The sequence below is a fragment of the Sinocyclocheilus anshuiensis genome, unplaced genomic scaffold (genome assembly GCF_001515605.1).
Source record: "Sinocyclocheilus anshuiensis isolate Anshui unplaced genomic scaffold, SAMN03320099.WGS_v1.1 scaffold1003, whole genome shotgun sequence".
Classification (NCBI taxonomy): Eukaryota; Metazoa; Chordata; class Actinopteri; order Cypriniformes; family Cyprinidae; genus Sinocyclocheilus; species Sinocyclocheilus anshuiensis.
In genome coordinates, this window is record NW_015542495.1 from 1,265,776 (window position 1) to 1,282,689 (window position 16,914).

At 38.4% G+C, this 16,914-nt stretch overlaps 1 protein-coding gene across 1 annotated transcript in view; it reads right to left on the reverse strand.

The window, feature by feature from the left end:
- ppp1r12a (protein phosphatase 1, regulatory subunit 12A) overlaps window positions 1–16,914 on the reverse strand; it is a 109,146-nt gene that overhangs the window by 15,481 nt on the left and 76,751 nt on the right. Inside the window, exons 5-19 of the mRNA XM_016493751.1 lie at window positions 14,160–14,319; window positions 13,342–13,486; window positions 13,177–13,251; window positions 13,002–13,093; window positions 12,393–12,553; window positions 12,174–12,298; window positions 7,000–7,221; window positions 6,803–6,891; window positions 6,375–6,491; window positions 4,989–5,132; window positions 3,165–3,284; window positions 2,941–3,081; window positions 2,453–2,543; window positions 508–687; window positions 175–306 (exon numbers count right to left, since the gene is read on the reverse strand). Coding sequence (XP_016349237.1) covers window positions 175–306; window positions 508–687; window positions 2,453–2,543; window positions 2,941–3,081; window positions 3,165–3,284; window positions 4,989–5,132; window positions 6,375–6,491; window positions 6,803–6,891; window positions 7,000–7,221; window positions 12,174–12,298; window positions 12,393–12,553; window positions 13,002–13,093; window positions 13,177–13,251; window positions 13,342–13,486; window positions 14,160–14,319 — 1,994 coding nt within the window. The remainder of the gene's footprint in view (window positions 1–174; window positions 307–507; window positions 688–2,452; window positions 2,544–2,940; window positions 3,082–3,164; window positions 3,285–4,988; window positions 5,133–6,374; window positions 6,492–6,802; window positions 6,892–6,999; window positions 7,222–12,173; window positions 12,299–12,392; window positions 12,554–13,001; window positions 13,094–13,176; window positions 13,252–13,341; window positions 13,487–14,159; window positions 14,320–16,914) is intronic.

Here is a 16,914-nt window from a genome sequence, read left to right on the forward strand (position 1 = left end):
ATACATATAATTACTGCTGTACATTGTCTTAAAAAGTAAAGTTTTGTAAAGTTTCGTGACGCAAGAAATACTTAACTTTCCAAAAACAGGCAAGTTTACTGTTTTTATGCATAACGTGACCCTGGACCACAAAACCAGTCATAAGGGTCAATTTTTCGAAATTGAGATTTATACATCATCTGAAAACTGAATAAATGATCGGTTCAGAGAGGAGGTGCTGTACAGAGAAGAGGAGCTGCTATACGAGGAGGAAGGCAGGGTGGAGGAGGCTGTGGTGGTCGAGGCCAAGGAGGTGCTCCGGTACTTCTGGAGGACAAGAAAAAAAAAACTAATGTGACATAAAAAAAACAAACAAACTAGAATGCTAGTTAGAGTTCCACAAACTGCACTGTTCCCTTTCATGGGAACTTCGAACTGTGTCCTCTAGGGGTCGCCTCAGGGAACCATGGTTACATAAGTAACCTGAGACGTTCTCTGTGACCGGGAACAGGAAGGAGTTTTCCTCACCTCTTCAAAGCTGCGGTAGCGTGACCTGTAGTCATCCTCCTTGGTCTCTGTCTCTTTCTTCTCTTCTTGTTTCTCCTTGTCCTGTTTCTCCTTCTCTTCTTTCTCCTCTTCTCGAGGCCATGTGGGACGACTGCGACCGATGGTCTTCTCTGCCTCCTGGAGATCAGTCAAGGTCACACCCTGAAAAAAAGAAGGTCAAAGGGTGAAAATCATGCCATTCATTTCTGAGTCTGCTAAAAAAAAATATATATAATAATAATAATAAATATATAAATTTGCAAACACGGATAACTCCATTTTTATTTATTTTCAGAAATCATGTTTTTCATGTGCATTCCAAGTAATATCAATCAAACTGCAGTTGGGTTGTTTTGATTAAGTAATAATAACTTAAATAAATACAGGTAACTTACAAAATTGAAGTTAATTGAAAGTATGTTTTTCTATATTAAAAGTTTGTTTTATAGCAAAAGCAGATAACTCCACATTTCATGTTTCAGAGTTAAACAAAACACTCGTTTTATCTTTGTAATCTCCTCAGCTGACAATGTAGATGCCTGACAAACGTTGTTGTTGTTGTGATCATAGACTGTATGGATGTGATTACACGCAATACACGGAGCTTTTCCCTCACCATTGTAACGCGCTGCTTTTGCAAGGTTCCGTGAAAACATTTCAGATTTTATTTTCCTTTTTCGCCCTGAAGAAGATATCACAGGTTCATCAAGTTCGTCGAAATTATCCATCCTCGATCACTTTTAGTCAGCTTTGACGAAACCCCTATCAGCTAGCACGTTTTTTTTAAAGTGACTGGCAGCCTTGTCACCTGACCTTAATACAGCACGCTGATTCGTTAAAATGGACTTATCGGCTTCTGTTCACAAACAGCAAGGGCGCGTGTTGGCTTCTGCAGTAACAAGTGAACTCGCGATGCCTTGAAAATGGACAATACTGTCTTTTTTGACAAAACGCGTTTAGGGTTCAGATCGTGCTATATGTGGAGAATAATGCACGGCACTCAGTTCATTTTTTTTTTTTAAAGTTTGATATGTATTGATATGGCAGCCATATCACCCTGTAGCCCAAGACTGGTCGCCCACTGAAGCGAAGCAGGGTTGAGCCTGGTCAGTACCTGGACGGGAGACCTTCTGGCAAAACTAGGCTGCTGCTGGAAGAGGTGCTAGGGAGGCCAGCACGGGGTGCTCACCCTGTGGTCTGAGTGGGCCCTAGCGCCCCAGTATAGTGACAGGGACACTATACTGTCAAAAAGCACTGTCCTTCGGATGAGACGTTAAACCGAGGTCTTGACTCTCTGTGGTCATTAAAAATCCCAGAATGTCTTTCGAAAAGAGTAGAGGTGTGATCTCAGCATCCAAATCTGCCCACTGGCCTCTGACCATCATGGCCTCCTAACCATCCTCATATACTGATTGGCTTCATCACTCTGTCTCCTCTCCACCAATGAACTGGTGTGTGGTGGGCGTTCTGGTGCATTATGGCTGCCGTCGCATCATCCAGGTGGATGTTGCACACTGGTGGTGGAGCTTTAAACTTTAGCTTTAACAGCTTTAAACTTCACCCAATTGAAGACATTTTTCACTCTTTACACTCAGGAATTACCACATGATTATGTAATATATAATTAAAGTAAATATTCAATTATGGTGTTTTATGTTGAGCCCCTTAGTCACTACCAATAAGGCCTTGCTTTTGAAGGGGGAAAAACTCTGTTTTCTCTCTGTTGTAAACAGTTATTTCTCCCATAAATCCCTGCCACATCGCAGAGCTCAGGATGTAATAAATTCCAGGAAACACATACCAAAACCGAAGAAAGAACCAAGAAAATTTCAGAAAAAAAAAACAATTTTGTAAACTGCACTGTGTGGATCTGTCTATTATTAGCGAGACTTCCTGCAGAGGCGTTTAGAAGATTGTCTAGACTTGCCTGTGTGGACCTCCTGGACTGCCGTGCCTGTCTGGATCTGGCTTTCCTCTGAGACTCGGACTCTTCGTCACGCACAGGGGTGAGGTATGATCTACAGACACAACACAAAGAAACAAAATCCTCTCAGTTAAATGTCGTCACTCCAACAGCTGAAGCAACATGCACTTTTGGTGAGGCTCTTCAGGGCAGCTTTAATGAGAGTAAAAATAGGCTTTGGAGAATAAATAAGACAGTTCTTACATTATTAGGATCTGCAACATAATACATTGTTTAAACTGAATTTAAATGCTGACACGTAGAATCTAAACAAGACAAAAAACTGCCTACCGAAGAAAACATCTATTATGTCTTCGGCTGCTCTTCTTTAAATGATCAAACTAGATGTCCTACCAAGGTACATTGAGTTTAAGCAATTTTTGTTTTCCACAAAGCAAATCAAGTATGTGCAAAAACGCACTCAGTGATAATATGTTAGTGTGTGTGTGTACCTGCGTCTCTCTCGTCCGTCAGAGCCCAGCACAGTTCCAGTAGTGGAGGTGGTAGTGGTGGTGGCTGCAGTGTTGATTGTGGGGATGACCGTGGCCGACTCTTTCTCCTTCTCCTTTTCCGTACTCTCTTCTGCCCAATACCTGTTTCGCATCAACACAATTTACTAACAGATCCCATTCTGAGTGTTTAGCTCGGATGTTCAGATTGCTGTGTGTGTTGGTACCTGGACAGCAGGCTGCGATGTCCGGTGGGTGAGGTAACAGAGGAGGTGGAGGTCGTTGTTGTGGAGGTGGAGGAAGAAGTGGAACTTAAAGCATCATCCTGCTTCCTTCCAAACGATCCGCTACAGCAACACAGACAACAATCAAGAGACAAAACCAAACATAAGAGGAGAGAAAGAACTTTCTCAAAAGAAGTACCATAGGAGAAAACAGGAAAGAGTTCCCTCATTCTGAAAACCTGAGCAAAGCAAAACAAAGCAAAGCAAAATAAAACAAAACAAAAAAGAAACAAACCTGAAGCAGGTCCATAATGCACAAATGAAAAATAAAATGAAAAAATATACATAAAATAAAATAAAATAAAAAATTAGGGCTGGGCGATATAAAGAAATCTTTTTTTTATATACTTCTGACAATGTTCTATATTTCATTTAAAGCTTTATTTGCATTTTTTATATATGCATGCTAGTCACTTGCTAATCATGCTAGCAACATGCTAGTAGCATGCTAAACATGCTAGCAACATGCTAGTAACTTGCTAATCATGCTAACGACATGCTAGTAACTTGCTAATCATGCTAATGACATTCTAGTTACTTGCTAGTCATGCTAGCAACATGCTAATCATTTGCTAATCTTGCTAACAACATGCTAGTAACATGCTAGCGACATGCTAGTAAATGCTAATCATGCCAGCAATATGCTAGTAACAGGCTAATCATGCTAAAACATGCTAATCATGCTAGAAACATATTATCAACATCTATCTAAATTTTCAAACTTCAGGCTTTTACAACTGCTTTAAACTTTCAGGCTAGGCTTTCTCAAGCCAACCTAAAGTTTGTCTTGACGAACTTTTTTATCTAGTTTTTATTTAATGTTTATTCATCTGACAAATGTTTAAATTAAAACAATACCCTGTAGACTTTATATTTGGCAATATTTGATTGAATTTTCTCTTTAACTGAAAGCACATTTTGCTATAGAAGCCCATTTCCACCACTGAATAAAAAAAGGTAATTGTGAATTTTCTCACAATTCTGACTTTTTCTCGCAATTCTGACTTTTTTTTCCTCATATTTTTGAGATATAAACTCGCAATTGCGAGTTATAAAGTCAGAATTGTGAGATATAAACTCGTAATTCTGAGAAATAAAGTCAGAATTGCGAGATATAAACTTGAAATTGCGAGTTATAAAGTAGGAATTGCAAGATATAAACTTGAGTTTATATCTTGCAATTCCTACTTTAATAAGATGCAATTGTGAGTTATTAAGTCAGAATTGTGAGATATAAACTCGTAATTCTGAGAAATAGTCAAAATTGTGAGATATAAACTCGCAATTCTGAGAACATATCAATCTTTTTTCCCCCCTCAAAACTGGACTTTACAACTCGCAATTGTGAGTTTCTCTCTCATAATTCTGAGAAAAAATTCAGAATTGCAAGATATAGCCTAAACTCACAATTCCGAGAAAAAAAAAGTCAGAATTGCGAGTTTTTATCTCAGAAAAGTCAGAATTGCAAGATGTAAACTCGCAATTGGGAGAAAAAAAAAGTAAGAATTGCACGATAAAAGGTTGCAATGACCTTTTTTATTTTTTTTATTCAGTGGCGGAATTAAACTGAATTGTCAGTTAGTTGTGAAAAACATTTTAATATATCACCCAGCACTATATTCAGTCCATTCTAATGTATAGTAAAACTCTACACCCCATAAGCAAATAAATCCCCAGACAGCAAGAAGCTACGTGTGGGGAACACAAAGACACATGGAGGACATGGAGTGTGTGTGTGTGCTTGCTGGGCGGTGCTTGGGCAGGTACCTGCGGTGAATGCTGTAAGACTGGTAGGAGGAAGGCTGCTGCCAGGCTTTAGAGTTGTTAGGTTCCAGGCTGGATGCAGAGGAGGATTTGGCGGGCAGGTCGCGAGAGCTAGACGTGCGGCCTAACGGTAGCGTGTGAGACGTACTGCCGTGTGGGTGTGGCGGGGTGAAAGAGGTGAGTTAGCAGGGGCGGACAAACATGAACACGCATAGACAAAACGTTACATATATGTCTGAAGCACTGACTGGCTTGTGTGGGGCTCAGTTTCTTAAGTCATATTTTGGGATATAAATAAATAAAAAATAACAAAATAAATAATGTCACTGGACATAAAAATAGAAACTATAAGCATGCTTTATAAAATAAAGATAAAACACTCCAGCATGCTTTTTGTGTTATCAGAGTATGAAACCAAACCAGGCGGCACAAGTGCAGTCATGCAAATTCATCATTACACAATGACACGCAAGCGCTCGGGTCATTTGGATGGTATGGGTTGCTTTCATCTTTCAGCCCAGAGTTTTCAAATTAGGGAAAATTCGAGGAAATCTTATTAAATGTCTATCAAATTTATCATGTGAAGTCTAAATATTAATTACATATATGTATATTTAATAATTTAAAACATTTAATTAAAGTACTGTCACAATTCGATTTCTAAAGACTGGTCGAAGATCATGATATTCATTATTCAGATTATTTTTTGTTTTACTGACAGCTCGAGTGTGAAACTGTAATAAATAAACAAATCTGCATATAGTTTTGACTTAATAATACAGTATGACAAACTTACTATCATTCAAAAGTTTGGGGTCGGTCAGATTTGTTTGTTTTTGAAAGAAGTCTCTTATGTTCATCAAGGCTACATTTATTTGAGCAAAAATACAGTAACACTGTGAAATATTTTTACATTTTAAAATAACTGATTTCTATATTTTCTGTATTTTTAAAATGTAATGTATTCCTGTGATGCAAAGCTGCATTTTCAGCATCATTACTCCAGTCTTCAGTGTCACATAATCCTTCAAAAATCAGCCCAATATGCTGATTTGATCTTATTGACCCCAAATGACAGTGTTAATAAAGACATATTATAACATGTTATCTAATATCATAATTGCTTTTTCAATGTCTTTTTCAATTGACTATACACAATATAAACGCATGCATGAAAATACTGCTGCCTCTGTATTTTAGGAATTTATATTATATTTATATGCGTCTCACGCAAACTCAACAAGACAGAAGCAGCTATAAACGCTTGTCAGCAAGATAAAAGTGCTAGAAGCATCTCAGTGAGCCGCAGGAAACAGCGACCGGCTTTCGCCCATCTCTTTGAAAGTCCTAGCCAGTAAAACCAATTTTGTTACTAGAATAAAAGCTAACCTGCGCTGATAGCTGGAGGTTCTGTTTTGCGAGGCGGTTCCGTCGGTGTTCTTCAGGTCTTCTTCCCAGCGTCTCCTGGTGTACGAGCCGCTACGTACCAGACTAGCAGCCGAATCCCTGAGAACCACATGCTACAAATAGTACCTCCGATTCCAGAGAACCATCTTTTACAATACTAAACTAACTCACTTCTAATGAACTGTCATTCATAGCAGTTGGAGAAATACTAATAAAAGACATTTGAGAGTATACGGGACACTACCTAACCCCTCTTTAGTAATATTCTTCTCACGTACAACATGAATGTGGTGCATAAGCCACAAAAACATATTACACTTCAGCTTGTGATTCTCATACTGCAACACACAACATGGAGCAGCAAGAGGTGCTCTCACAAATGCACAAATAAGCATGTGTCTGTTCTTTACCTGTTTTCCTTCTCGTCGATGTCTGATGTGCTAACGTGTCTCCTCGGGATGGTTGGTGCAACATATGCCAGACGTGTCTTCTCCTTCTCCTGTGAAGAGGACATGTTGTTGTGGCTCAAGAATTGAATTCAAACTCCTCCTCCTTCCAATTAAACGGAATATTTCACCCCAAATTAAACAACTACATTCTAGTAGACCTTTTCCTTGTCCTTATTGTCCAGTGAGGATGAGAGGCGAGGAGAAGAGGCCGAGCGCATCACCCCGGCTGTGTCCTTCTCTTTCTGTGCCTCTTTAGTTGTGCTGATTTCTGCCAGTGCTCCGTAACTGCCGGTTTTCCGCAGGCCCAGTCGCCATGATGCAGGAGACTCGTCCTTCCTCTCCTCCTCTTTTGGAGACACCTTCCCTGCAGGTGTGCTCACCTGAGGAGGACAAACAACAGATAAAGAAAGGGATGGGGGTGGAAAACAAAAGTCAGTTCATTTTGGAAGTACATCAAGATTGTTCTATGCAATTTCCAATTAGGGCATGTCAACATCTGAGAAGCCCAAATTCCAACCGCATAATATTTTGATCACAAGAATATCTAGAGCACACACTTGTGCAGTGATGGAATTTATTAGACCACCAAGAGCACACATTGTAAATCAACATTAAGGGTTGTTCATGTGTGCGGGAGAGAGAACGGGGAATTCAGATCAGCCTGACAGTTCAAAGCAGGGCATAAATATAGGAGCACTGGTCTGTAGGGCTGGGCAACCTTTTGATATTTTCAGAATTAAAAAAATATATAAGTAACAATATTTATGTACATGCTCTGAAATAGTTTAAACTAATCACAAAATCCACAAGCTTGTTCTTCAGGAAACGTAATGGTCAAAACAAACAAAAAAACAACTCTTTATTTTAAACTGCCAACAAAATAATATATAGTATGTTGTAAATATTCTTAAACACAAAACCATTTTAATAAAAATCAAGGTAATTTGCAATAAATATAAATATAAAAAAATACAATATTTTATAAATAAAAAATGTAAAATTACAAAAAAAAAAATAGATAGAAATACTAAATAGTGGTAATAAAGTAAACAAATAAAATAAAAAATATATTTTAATACAGTTAAAAATTATAAATATTTTAGGTAACACTTTAGAGAGCAATTCTTTCTATTAACTAGTTGCTAATTAGCATGAATATTACTAGCATATTGGCTACTTATTAGTACTTATAAAGTAGAGGTCGACAGATAGTGGATTTTGCCAATACCGATAGCTAGGTTGGACCACACTGGCCGATACCGATTAATTAACCGATTGTTTTAAAATTGATACTGAACAAAAAAATAGTGAAATAGTGCTTTATTAACAAAACCAGTACTGAACCATACTAATAGTAGTAGTAAAAATAATAATAATAGTAATAGTAAATGTTGAAATTAACACACTCTAACAAGGAACAATACTTACACAGCTTTCATTAATCTTAATGCTACAAATGGACTCTTATTTTAAAGTGTTACCATTTCATTTCAACTGTCATGCTTAAAAATGCACATCTTTAAATATATACACAAAGGCTATAGCATTAAAATTATATACATATGGATATTGTATTTATACTCTCAGACTTGAACTGCTTCTATTGTTGAACACTTGATGATTATCTAATCAAAATAAAAGCGCAGCGCTGAGTCTAGGAGAACTCACCGGTATCACACACACTCCGGACACATCGCGTTCAACTCGAGCAGCGGTCTAAAACAGTTTATTTAATCACCAAACAGACACAAGTTTACTTCAAGAATGAACAATTTGGTATAGATGAGTTTGAAGTTCGGCGTTTAAAAAAACGGAGCAAACGGAAAGAGTAAGCGCGAGCTATATTATAGCTCTATAAATGAAGCACACAGACTTTATTAGAGCCACAGAAAGACAAACGTTTTGCTGAAAATGCACAATACACAATTCATTATGTACATTAACAACGATTCGGGACCAATATAATGTAATTTAAAGGAAAACTATGTGAATGGCGCTCTGTGGCACGGCAGGATTTTCTGTCGGCTGCATTTAAATCCGCGTCTGAAGTTTCCCGCTCTGTTAGCAAATAGCACGTGCTATTAAACAAATAGCACGTGCTGTCAATGATTTCAACCACTAGAGGCCGCTCTCGCACTGTGTAATGACAGCAGACCCTTCTCAGCCGGCTCCAGCAATGGACGCAACCCGGGAAAACTATCGGCATGGATTTTTGACGATAACCGATAGTTCCAGCAATCAACTATCGGTGGCGATTAATCGGCAAAACCGATACATCGGTCGACCTCTATTATAAAGCACATAATAATACACAAAAATGTAATAACAACTACAATACTAACTGTTAATAAGCAGCTAATTAAAAGTTTGAAGGAAAAAACATAGTTTATAGTGCGAATTGGTTCACAAACTAAACTGTGACCATATCTTGTAAATAAAGCTGACAAATAAAATGCTTTAAAAATAAAAAGCTTTTTTTAAAAATAAATATTTTATAATAAATAAATACCTATTTTAATCAACGGTCAAGCCTAATGCTAAATGCAAAAATAAACTTAAAGGGAAACACGTGGGGGCCATTTTGAACTATTTAGTGGTTTTCATTGCTTCAGAAAAGCAAACATGTATTACAATTGTTTACTTAAAAGAAAACTAGGCTTAAGATGAGTATACTCCATAACAACACAGATGACAAAACCAAACATGCCCAATTTCAATCAAGATCTTAGTTTTTGCTAACTCATCAGCATCCTGGTGACCTGTTAGGGTTTAGAGTCAACAGTCAATCAATTCACCTTTATCAAAGTACACACAACTTTGAAGTCACCCTGTCATATTTAGTCCACCACATTCAGGTATAAAAATATAACACAAATTAGTTTCAACAGAAAACAGCACGTCATCACAGGCACAGCCGCGACTGACAGCGACAACACCATGCAGTGAGCCAGTGACAGGAAGAGGAAATGGTCTTAGATTAGGCAGTTATCTGATTGGTTAGGGACGTGGTCATGTGGGGGAACATATAATAGGGTGGGCGGGAATCACAATGCTGCACACACCAAGGCCTCACCATTGCTTTTTTGGGCACAAGTGAAATGCCTGTTTTGCGCAAGCCTTGACGCCACAACGCAGGACAGCCTGGCTCCCCACCAGGCACAAGGGCGGTAATGTTATCAGACTAAAGCCATCCAAGACAACAGCAAAGATGAGTAGAGAGAGAAAAGCAGATGATTGTGAAGAAAAGAAAAGCAAGAAAAAGGGAGAATGAACCCCTGAATGAAATAAATCAAAAAGCAGCAGCAGCAGCAAAAGAAACGGATACCTGATGCACGTTTTTGTCTAAAAAAAAAGAAAAAAGAAAAAAGAAAAAAAAAAGAAGAAGATTGAATTTGATTTTAATATATTAATTAGGTTTTTAAAGTACATACTTTAATTATTAAAATGCTCGCTATTCATTTTTATTATAATTTATGCTTCAGATCAAGATCGGCTTGTGATGGCAGAAAAACATTACTACAAAAATGACTTCCTGAATGTTAAAAAATACCTTCTCAAAACTCCGATTATGACACCGCATTGTTTGTTTGTGGGTACTGGGTAGGTTATGTAAAAACAATCAGTTATGACATAGTTTGGCCATGTTCTACCAGCTGAGCTACAGGAAGACCGAAACTACAGAAAGGACATCTCCTTGGAAATTAAATTCTTTGAATACATTATATATATACCTTGAAGTGCAAATTAGAGATGCACCGATCGACCGGCCAGGGACCGGAATTAGCCAATTTTCCGCATGATCGGCCCGGATGTAGTCGGCGTGGAAGTTCTTCACTGTGAGTGAAGAAGACACAAAGTTCGCAACTTGTAATATGTGTAAGGCAAAAGTTAACTGTGGGAGAACCACAGGGCTCGATTAATGCTTATCTGGGGCAAGTGAGAGAAAATTTTACTAGCCCGACTGGACAAGAAGCCTTATTCAAATGCCAATAACAAAAACAACTAAGGAAGCACTAAAACCTGGCCACCAAAAAATTTCGCACAAAAGTGATTCTTCTGATTTTATTGCATTCAGTGTAAACGGCGACTTGTAATGTATTGATGAAGACAGTAGTCACTTGCCTCATTTGTGAATGGATCAGCCGTTTGAAACGAATCGGTTGAATGACTAAGTGACTCCCTCATTAAAACGGTCATTTGCCGCCACATACTGGTGGTTTGCTTTCATATTAAAAAGTATCATTGTATTTTTCCCAACATTTCTTATTCAGGTGTTTAAAAAAATATTTAAAACATTAATCTTATAAAATTATTTATGCATTTGAAATTTTGCAGTGTAAATGCATTTATGGCACCTCGATTTCATCAAACAGTCTACATATAATGCCATTTCAGATGCAGCCTCTGTGTTTCCTGCAGTGGAAAGATGGAGTTTGTTGATGTAAATGTAATGTTTAATAATTAAATTTATTATGTAAATAAATTTTGCATTGAAAAAAGTATAGATTTTTGTGTGTACATGCTGTCACTTACAGTTCTTAGAAAAAAGACCGGAATCGGCAAAAATCAGTATCGGCAGGTCACACTTACCAAAAAAAACAAAACAAAAAAAATCGGAAATGGGAATCGGTCAAGAAAATTGCAATCGGTGCATCTCTAGTGCAAATAGTTGAAATACAGTGTTTATGATCATTAAAAGTCAATCTATATTTAGAATCCAAATAGCATTAAATAAAGCCAAGTTCAAGTTATTAACAAAAAAATATTAAACTAAAATATTTAAAACCTCAACAATAACCCAATTTAATTACATTAAGTAATTAAATTGGGTTATTGTTGAGTAATAATAAATCTGGCTAATGGTGAAATCAAATTTGTTCTGAACAACTGCATTTTCTCTACAAATTGTGTAGTTGCCTGATGAAAGTTGGCTGACATTGATGAAGTGTCCTTACTGTCCAGCAGAGGGCAGCAGGTACATGGTAAAGAGGTGTGGAGGACATTTTCTCTCCTCTCAAGTGCAGTGCACAGTCCCAGAATTCACTGCACACTGACAATCCTGAATATGATGTAGATCAGCTGACTTTTTAGTATTTTGCAACCGTGAAGCCACGTTAACATTACGAATCTGTAGAACTCCTTCACTGTGTTATGAAACCAACAGTCACCTTGAAACGAAGACAATAACATTCATTCTGAAAAGCTGCAGATGCACCTTTCTCGCTTACTGACTCATACTCAAATACATGCTATATAGAATGAATGATATTGCCAAGGAGAAGTCTGGGTGGATGGAAAGTTGGACAGCACGTTCAAGGGGAGGAATATGTACCTTTTTGGTAGGTGAGGTTGGGGTGGTCACCTGGTTGCTGGGGGTAGTTGGGGACGTGACGGTGATACTAGCAGGTGCAGGTGTACTGTTAGAAATGCTCGACGGAACAGAAGACTTGGTCTTGTCTGAAAAAAAAGAAACAGTAAGCAAATGACCTTACTGATTACCACAAAGCTAGCTGGGAAAGTGTATGTGGTGGTCAATGTTTCAAACGGATACCTGCTTCGTTCTCAGACTCTGAGTCTTCCTCGTCTTCTTCCTCACTAGAGCAGCTAGACTCATCTTTCTTCCCCTCCCCCTCTTCTTCATCCACCTTCTCTGGCTCCAGAGTCTCGATTCGTGGGACAGTCTTCTCTGGCTCCAGTAGAAGTGTTTCTTTACTAAAGCAGAGATGAACAACTCCATTAGGTCTCCAATAGCAGTTCGGCTTTGCCTTTTAAAATGGGTTAAAGGGATAGTTCAAAATAATTGCATTAACTATTCACCCTCATAAACGACATAGAACGAAGGTCTTACGAGTTTGGAACAACATGAGGATGAGTAATTAATGACACTTCATTTTTGGGTGAACTATCCCTTTAAGTACCACAGCTGAACCTCAGACTGCTTTTTCAAGTGGACTTGGGTAGAATTTGCTGTTGCGCACCCAAGTTTGGAAAAGCCACTTAGATCAACCAAACTCTGATGGCAAAAATCCAAACCTAAGGTTCTAGTGTTAAAGCACCCCTAGTCAACCCTAGTGCAAGTGGCCTTGACATTCATGGTAAAGTCAAGACATTGAGTAAACAGTATTTCAATTCCATCATGGTGGTGGCAGGAGCCGTTTACCTCTTCAGTGGTTTCACAGATTGATTATTGTCCCCAGTAGTCGTAGTTTCTATTAAAGGAGACTTCTTAACATCCTTCTTTTCACTCAGAAGCTGAAACAAACACAGAACGCATCAAGACAAGGCTCAGAATTACATTTACAATTGAAGATCTGATGCCAGAAGTGAGAAATTACCAGATTCTGTTTCTTTTGCAGCTCTTCTAAATATCCCAAGATATCTTCATCAGCTACGTCAAACGCCGTCTGACCCTGAGAACCAAAACGCAACATTGTGTAAGGGTTCAACTCAGAGACTACACAGAAGCTAGCAGCACACAGACAGAACCATAAATCCCATACCACTTTATTGACAATGTCCATTTCACACAAATGCTCTACTAGTATCCGGCAGGCCTCTTCTTTGCCCCAGTGTGCAGCAGCGTGGAGCGGAGTCCAGCCATCGTAGTCTTTAATATTTACATCATACCCTGCTTGGATTAAAAGCCTGCAACCAGTCAGAGCGACAGAAATAGCATGATGAGATTAGACAAATCTGGGTTTCTTGGATTTTGGTGCCACAATCTAAGCTTGGCCTCATTTGCCAAAGGTCTGGGATATTATGTGGACCAATGGGTTCATTTTTCCATTGCCTAGAAGGCAGGTTATACATGCCAACAGTTAGTCGTCACACATAAAAATACACATTAGTTGAAGTTTTCTGAGATCCAACACAAAAAGAACAGTCTATCCGGTTACAATCCTCTTGTTTTGGTGCAGCGGCAGATGGAGCAGTTGTCACAGTCATTCAACTCTGACATCCACAGACCGAAAGCACCATAAACTCCTAACTCCTGACACACGTCCTGAGCTGTGTTTGTTCAACAGCTCACGATAATCTACTGTAATTGAGACAGATAAACAGGTTACAAACTGTCTCGCCCTGTGTACAAGACCCTTGGGATACTGAAAGAGTTGAAAGGTGAGGTACGGGATGAACTAAGTTAAGCAATAAAGCCTCTACACCTGCAGTACCAGAGTTTCATTTGTTTCTACCTTCACTAGCTGCTAAATCTCACTTGCTGGCAAAAGAATAAAGACAAATATTATCCCAGGTGTCCGTTGAATCCTTTCTGGATGGAAAATGGCAAAATCTTTCTTTTGAAGGCAAGCAAACTTACTTTAAAACCTCAGCATATCCCTTGGCTGCAGCGACGTGCAGTGCGGTACCCCCAGACTTGGTGTGCCGGACGTCGTTGATCTGGCCGCTGTTAAGCCACTGTCGTGCATCCCTTAGCATGATCCGCTCCTCCTCTTTCCTGGCCGCCTCGATATCCACGCCTGAAGCAAGATGGAGGGAGGGACAGACGCTTTGGATTAGTACATATACTTAACCTGCTCAAACTGTAGGATATCCAAGAAGACAAACTACACGCAAAGCAAAATATATGGCACTTTGGCATGATAGACTTTTTTTTTTTTTTTGATGTGTTAAGAATGTTGAACAGCTCATGCCATTATGTTTAATTCCAGCTGAGAAACCATAGAGGTCACCAAGTTGACTTCAGTGTAACAAGGTAAACAGTTTCAGGAAGACTAGTGTCTAAATAGTGTCAAAGGTTAAGTTTGTGAGAAAAATAGTATGCCTATTAAAAACTGTAAATGACTGATCAATAACATTAAACTACAAAAATAAAATATTAAATAAAAAATACATAAAATAAAAAGGTTTTATTGATTACTATCTGATAGACAGTGCCTGCAGGCTACCAGGAAGTTCACATTCTAGGGTTTACTTTGATATTATCACTTAACATTCAAGAGTGCATAAAAATATTCTACGCATACTTGAATTATTTTATTGTTCCGAAAACACAACATGTAAACTAGTCCACAATGGAGGACTGCCAAATGGGTCACTGTGCCTCTAGACTATATAACCTGACATTTACTTAGGCATGTAGAGACCTGACAGCATTTAGCTAAAACAGGAAACAACAATAGAAACTTTGGAGCATGTAACTTTGAAGTAAGCAACCATTTACCATGTGTCTAAATGCTTAGCAACATCTCCACTGAGTGCTAAACCAAAACGAGATCAATGCTTTATATATACAGAAATATAACTGACAGCTACTTGACCTTTCATTTTTGTCAGAATAATGAACGTAAAAGGAGCCATCTCAGATTACAAATGAGCAGCATGAGGATCATGCCACATCCCTTATATGGCTACAAGCCTGACTGAATGGCCGGCAGGTGCGGCTTCTGGGGGAAGTGAAGTGCGATGTGATTAAAGTGACAGATTTTGATCAGTTTAGTTGAAGAAATGGGGCCCATATTTGACGAAAGAGCTGGAAGTAAGCCAGAAAAAGATGGGGCCACGGGACAGAAATCTGTAGGAATTCCTGTGCAAATTCCATGACAGAGCTGTTGTGTGTTGCAAGAAAATTCCTAGCGTGGGAAGAAATTGGAAGAGGTAAGAACATGCTTCATCAAGTGAAGCCTGAATATCAATAGTCTTTAAGAGGTTAGGAATAGGGTTACAGCTGGTCTCCAAATACAAATCCAGTTTCCTTATAATCGAATGCTCAAAATTCATGGTATTACCATGTATGCACTGATATTAAAATTCTGGTTAATACCGATAAGCTGATAATTGCATTCATGCTATGGACGACAACCACTAAATCATTGATATTAAAGATAATGCAAAACATAAAACTGCTCGAATTTAGGCTTGAATTTAATTTAGGCATTACAACATGGTACACTATGAAAGATGGATATTCATATTAAGATCTGCTAAGAATTACATTTAATAACCAATAAATAACCAATATGAACAAACAAACAAAACAACAAACCAACAAAGCAAATAAAATAAAAAAAGAAACAAAAAAGAAACAAAACTAATTGAAAATAAATCCAAACTAAACAAAAAAAACAAACCAAAACAAAACAAGAAACATAAAAACCATAAAAGCGAATAAATGAAAAAAATAAAACAATATCGGATGAAAACGCATCCTTAGGTTAGGTTCTACATTTAGATCTAAACAGCACTGTCTCAGCTGAACAACAGTTTTTAAGCAATAACAGGAGCCTTAAAGTTTGTTTACGAGCACAGTGATTTGCAAAAGCCATTCACCTTCAAAGAGAGTTGTTGAATTCTAAGGGCATGTCAAGTGGCCAGCGTAAATGCAACATTAGAGTCTCTCGGCACACATTCGGTCACAATGCCACACCTGGTCCCGAACTACACCATTACTGCCATTCGTGTCTTCTTTGCTTACGAACATTAGTCCTTTATTTGCCGGTGCAAACCAGAGCACCAGCACTTCTCATCAACCCAGGACAAAAGGCAGAGGATATACAGTCGACGGGCTCTCGGGACGCAGATTGTTCAAAATGGTGAACACGTAGCGATGTCACCAGTGGCTCTGCTGATTCAACACGGCCAACGGAGGGGGGGAAAACAGCTTTGCTTTGTCTTTCCTTCTTAATAGGTTTGAGTGCATTGTGTAACAGACAGCTGATGGGCATAATGGCTCTTTTCTCTCGTCTGAAAGACTGAGGCTGCACGTAACGAGTAAAAACAGGTAGAACAAAAGTGCACTGAGTGCCAGGAGAATATGCAACCTCTATAAAAAGAGACAAACTGACCTCCACAAGAGGACTAAACAACAACCAATAGCAGTGGATAGGAGCTTGGGTTTACAACTAAAACATTCACTTTAAGTCAATTCAGTAAAGCCCTGATATATTTGAAGTAGGGATGTTCATTTTAACCTTTTAACCGGTTAACCGACCGTAAGAATTTTCACCGATTAAAGGGGTCATATGATGCTTTTTAAAAGATCATTATTTGGTGTATTTGGTGTAACAGAATATGTTGACATGCTTTAATGTTCAAAAAACACATTATTTTTCAAA